A 4,304-nucleotide genomic window follows, 5' to 3' on the forward strand; every position below is an offset into this window, starting at 1 on the left:
TTTAAATGGTTAATTTTATGTTATGTGAATTTTACCTTAACAACTAATAATAGTATAGGTAAGGCACAAGTATAGGTAAGGTAATAATAGTATAGGTAAGGCACATCAGTGGCACAAAAATGGCCCTAATTTTTAAACACTACTCTAGCATAGCAGGTGTCACATGTGAGGTAGCAAAAGCTGGAGATCAAAGTGTGATACCTGGAGACTTATCAGTAAGGATCAAATGTTTTTTCAGGTTTTGAGAATGATTCTGGGAATTGTTCCAGAAGATCTATTGTATAACTCTTCTTAGATGCTAAGATAAGAAGTCAGATATACACTGTAGCTCATTTTGTGTTATTTTCTAGAGCCTTACTCCAGTCAATTTCTTGGGGGCAGCGTTTGTGGAATCAGTGGTTCATCTGAAGGGCTGTACTCTGGAATTACTATGTATTTTTTTTGTCTTCCAGTGGACCCAAGCGTTATGACTGGACTGGGAAAAACTGGGTGTATTCCCACGACGGCGTTTCCCTCCATGAGCTGCTGGGCGCAGAGCTCACTAAAGCCTTAAAAACCAAACTGGACTTGTCTTCCTTGGCCTATTCCGGAAAAGACGCTTGATGCCCAGCCTAGTTTTAAGGACTTTAGAAGCTATTAGGCCAATACCCCAGCTTCATTATGTAGCTGAGGTCTGTTTTTTTTGTTGTTGTTATTTTTTTCATTCCTGCTTTTGAGGACAGTTGGGCTATGTGTCACAGCTCTGTAGAAAGAATGTGTTGTCTCCTATCTTGCCCCCAAGTTCTGATTTTTTATTTCTACAAAAGATTTTTTGGATTAATTGTCTGATTTCCTCCCTCACATGATATCCCTTATCTTTTACAATGTCTTATGCCTATCCCTGAATATAACAACCTTTAAAAAAGCAAAATAATAAGAAGGAAAAATTCCAGGAGGAAAAATGAATTGTCTTCACTCTTCATTCTTTGAAGGATTTACTGCAAAAAGTACATGAAGAGCAGCTGGTCAGCCTGCTCACTGTTCTGTCTCCAAATGAGACACATTAAAGGGTAGCCTACAAATGTTTTCAGGCTTCTTTCAAAGTGTAAGCACTTCTGAGCTCTTTAGCATTGAAGTGTCGAAAGCAACTCACATGGAAAGACCTTTTCTTATTTGTGATTTGTGGCTGCCAGGGTGTGTCCTGTACTGGGTTGTCCAGGAAGACCCAGTGCTGTTTCTTCCACATGTTCACACATGTGTCTGTGTGTATATACATATTTCCAATTTAGAGGTTAGTATGGAATCAACTGCTACAAGAATGCAAAAAATCTTCCAAAGACAAGAAAAGAGGAAAAAAAAGCCATTTTCATGAGCTGGGTGATGTAGTGTAATAAACAAAATCATGGAGCTGAGGAGGTGCCTTGTCAATGTAAAGGGGCATATAAATGAAAGAGATACTCATGTTGATAAAGAGAGCTGCGGTCCTAGACCTAGTTCAGCCACAAAGTAGTTGTCCCTTTGTGGACAAGTTTCCCAAACTCCCTGGACCTCTGCTTCCCCATCTGTTAAATGAGAGGATAGAGTATGGTTGATTCCCAGCATTCAGTGGTCCTGTCAAGCAGCCTCACAGGCGAGCTCTAATTCCCATTGGGTAGATGAGGGGATGACAAAGAACAGTTTTTAAGTTATGTAGGAAACACTGTTATTGGTGTTGCCCGATTGAGATTTCAGTTGAATTCATGTGAGAATAATAGCCATCCATGGCCGGGCACAGTGGCTCACACCTGTAATCCCAGCACTTTTGGTGGCCGAGGTGGGTGGATCCCCTGAGGTCAGGAGTTCAAGACCAGCCTGGCCAACATGATGAAACCCCATCTCTACTAAAAATGCAAAAATTAGCTGGGCATGATGGCAGGTGCCTATAATCCCAGCTACTCGGGAGGCTAAGGCGGGAGAATCGCTTGAACCCAGAGGCAGAGGGTGCAGTGAGCCGAGATCGTGCCATTGCACTCCAGCCTGGGCGAATGAGCAAAATTCCATCTCAAAATAATAATAAAAATAATAATAATAATTAGCCATCCTTTATTGTACCCTTACTGGGTTAAGCCTATTATACCACACTACCTCATTTTAATTTTTACTGACCTGCACTTTATACATAAAGCAACAAGCCTCCAGGACATTAAAATTCACACAAAGTTATGATCATATTATTTTCTTATTTAAAGGAGGATTTATTAGTGGTCGGGCTCACGCCTATAATCCCAGCACTTTGGGAGGCTGAGGTGGCCAGATCACCTAAGGTCAGGAGTTTGAGACCAGCCTGGCCAACATGGTGAAATCCCATCTCTATTAAAGATAAAAAATTAGCTGGGCATGGCGGCATGCACCTGTAATCCCAGGTACTTGGGAGGCTGAGATGGGAGAATTGCCTGACCCCGGGAGGCAGAGGTTGCAGTGAGTCGAGATCGTGCCTGAGCGACTGAGTGAGACTCCGTCTCAAAAAAAAAAAAGAAGGGTTTGTTAGTGACAAGCTGTATTAATATGTAGCAAAGCCTTTTCCAATGGGTGAATAAAAACACATTCCATTAAGTTAAGCTGGGAGCAGTGGCATATACCTATATTCCCAGCTACTCAGGAGGCTGAGACAGGAGGATTGCTTGAAGCCAGAAATTGAAGATCAGCCTGGGCAACATAGCAAGATCCTATCTCTTAAAAAAAGAAAAAAAAAAACCTCTTAATAATAAAACAGTATAAACAAAAGCTAAATAAGTAAAATATTTTCTTTCTTCTGAAATAAAATTATTTTTTGAATCTGACAGTAGGCCAGTGCCAGTGAGAAAACAAATAAAATCATACATGTTTGTGTGTGTGTGCATCTTGCTTCTACTGAAAGTTTCAGTGCACCCCACTTACTTAGAACTTGGTGACATAATGTACTCCTTTATCTGGGGCACAGCACAAACTTAAGAGGTATGCAGTGGGGCTGCTGTGACATGAAAGTGGAAGTTAAGGAATCTGGGCTCTTATGGGGTCCTTGCGGGCCAGCCCTTCAGGCCTATTTACTTTTATTTTACATATAGCTCTAATTGGTTTGATTATCTAGTTCCCAAGGCAGTGGGAGATCCCTATTTAAGGAAGGAAAAGGGACCCAGCACAGTGGCTCATGCCTGTAATCCCAGCACTTTGAGAGGCTGAGGCGGGTGGATCACCTGAGGTCAGGAGTTCGAGACCAGCCTGGCCAACATGGGGAAACCCTGTCTGTACTAAAAATATTTAAAAATTAGCTGGGCATGGTGGCTCGTGCCTATAATTCCAGCTACTCAGGAGGCTGAGGCAGGAGAATCGCTGTAACCTTGGGGGTGGAGGTTGCAGTGAGACGAGATCATGCCACTTCACTCCAGCCTGGCCAACAGAGCCAAACTCTATCTCAAATAAATAAATAAATAAGGAAGGAAAGGGACTTCAAACACATGAACAGCAGCCGGGGGAAGAATCGAAATCATATTCTGACAAGCAAACTGGAAAAGTACCACCGTGTGGACCAATCACCCCCCCACCGCAGACCCTGGGAGCATCGCCTCATTTATAGTATGGTCCAGTCACCAACGTGAAGGATGAGTTTCCAGGAAAAGATTATTAAATGTTCACTATAACATATTGGAGGAGGTGAGGAATTGCGTAATACAATCTTAGAAAACTTTTTTTTTCTTTTGTTTTTTGAAACAGGATCTCACTTTGTCACCCAGGCTGGAGGACAGTGGTGCAATCAAAGCTCATGGCAGCCTCAACCTCCCTGGGCTCGGGCAATCCTCCCACAGGTGTGCACCACCATACCTGGCTAATTTGTGCGTTTTTTGTAGAGATGGAGTTTCACCATGTTGCCGAGGCTGGTCTCAAACACCTGGGCTCAAGTGATCTGCCTGCCTTGTCCTCCCAAAATGTTGGGATTACAGGTGTGTGCCACAGGTGTGCATCAGAAAGCTTTTTCTATTATATTTACCTTCTTGAGTGGGTAGACCCTCAGCCACATAGAAAATAAAACGTGCAGGCATGACTTACCATGACTTATTTAGCTCTCTCGAGTGGCAAAGAAGCAATGAGGTACGTAAAAGAGAACCTGGGTTTTTGAATCACAAATTCTAGAATTTAATTGAAACTCTGCTTCTTGTTTGTTGATACACTGGCCTCATTTTTTTTTTTTAATCTATAAAATGGAGATATCTAACATGTTGAGCCTGGACCCACAGGCAAAACACAGTCCTGATGTGAGAAGCACTCAATTCATGACAACTGTTGTTCTCACGTGCACAGCGTAATTTCAT

The 4,304-nt window shown here is 42.4% G+C and overlaps 1 protein-coding gene across 1 annotated transcript in view; it reads left to right on the top strand.

Annotated features, from left to right (window-relative positions):
• Positions 1-2,050, top strand: part of FXN (frataxin) — a 42,682-nt gene extending 40,632 nt beyond the window's left edge. The window contains exon 7 of the mRNA XM_011970197.1: positions 453-2,050. Coding sequence (XP_011825587.1) covers positions 453-603 — 151 coding nt within the window. The 3' untranslated portion in view covers positions 604-2,050. The remainder of the gene's footprint in view (positions 1-452) is intronic.
• The last annotated feature ends 2,254 nt before the right edge of the window (positions 2,051-4,304 follow it).

The sequence above is a fragment of the Mandrillus leucophaeus genome, unplaced genomic scaffold, assembly GCF_000951045.1.
Source record: "Mandrillus leucophaeus isolate KB7577 unplaced genomic scaffold, Mleu.le_1.0 Scaffold93, whole genome shotgun sequence".
NCBI classification, from domain to species: domain Eukaryota; kingdom Metazoa; phylum Chordata; class Mammalia; order Primates; family Cercopithecidae; genus Mandrillus; species Mandrillus leucophaeus.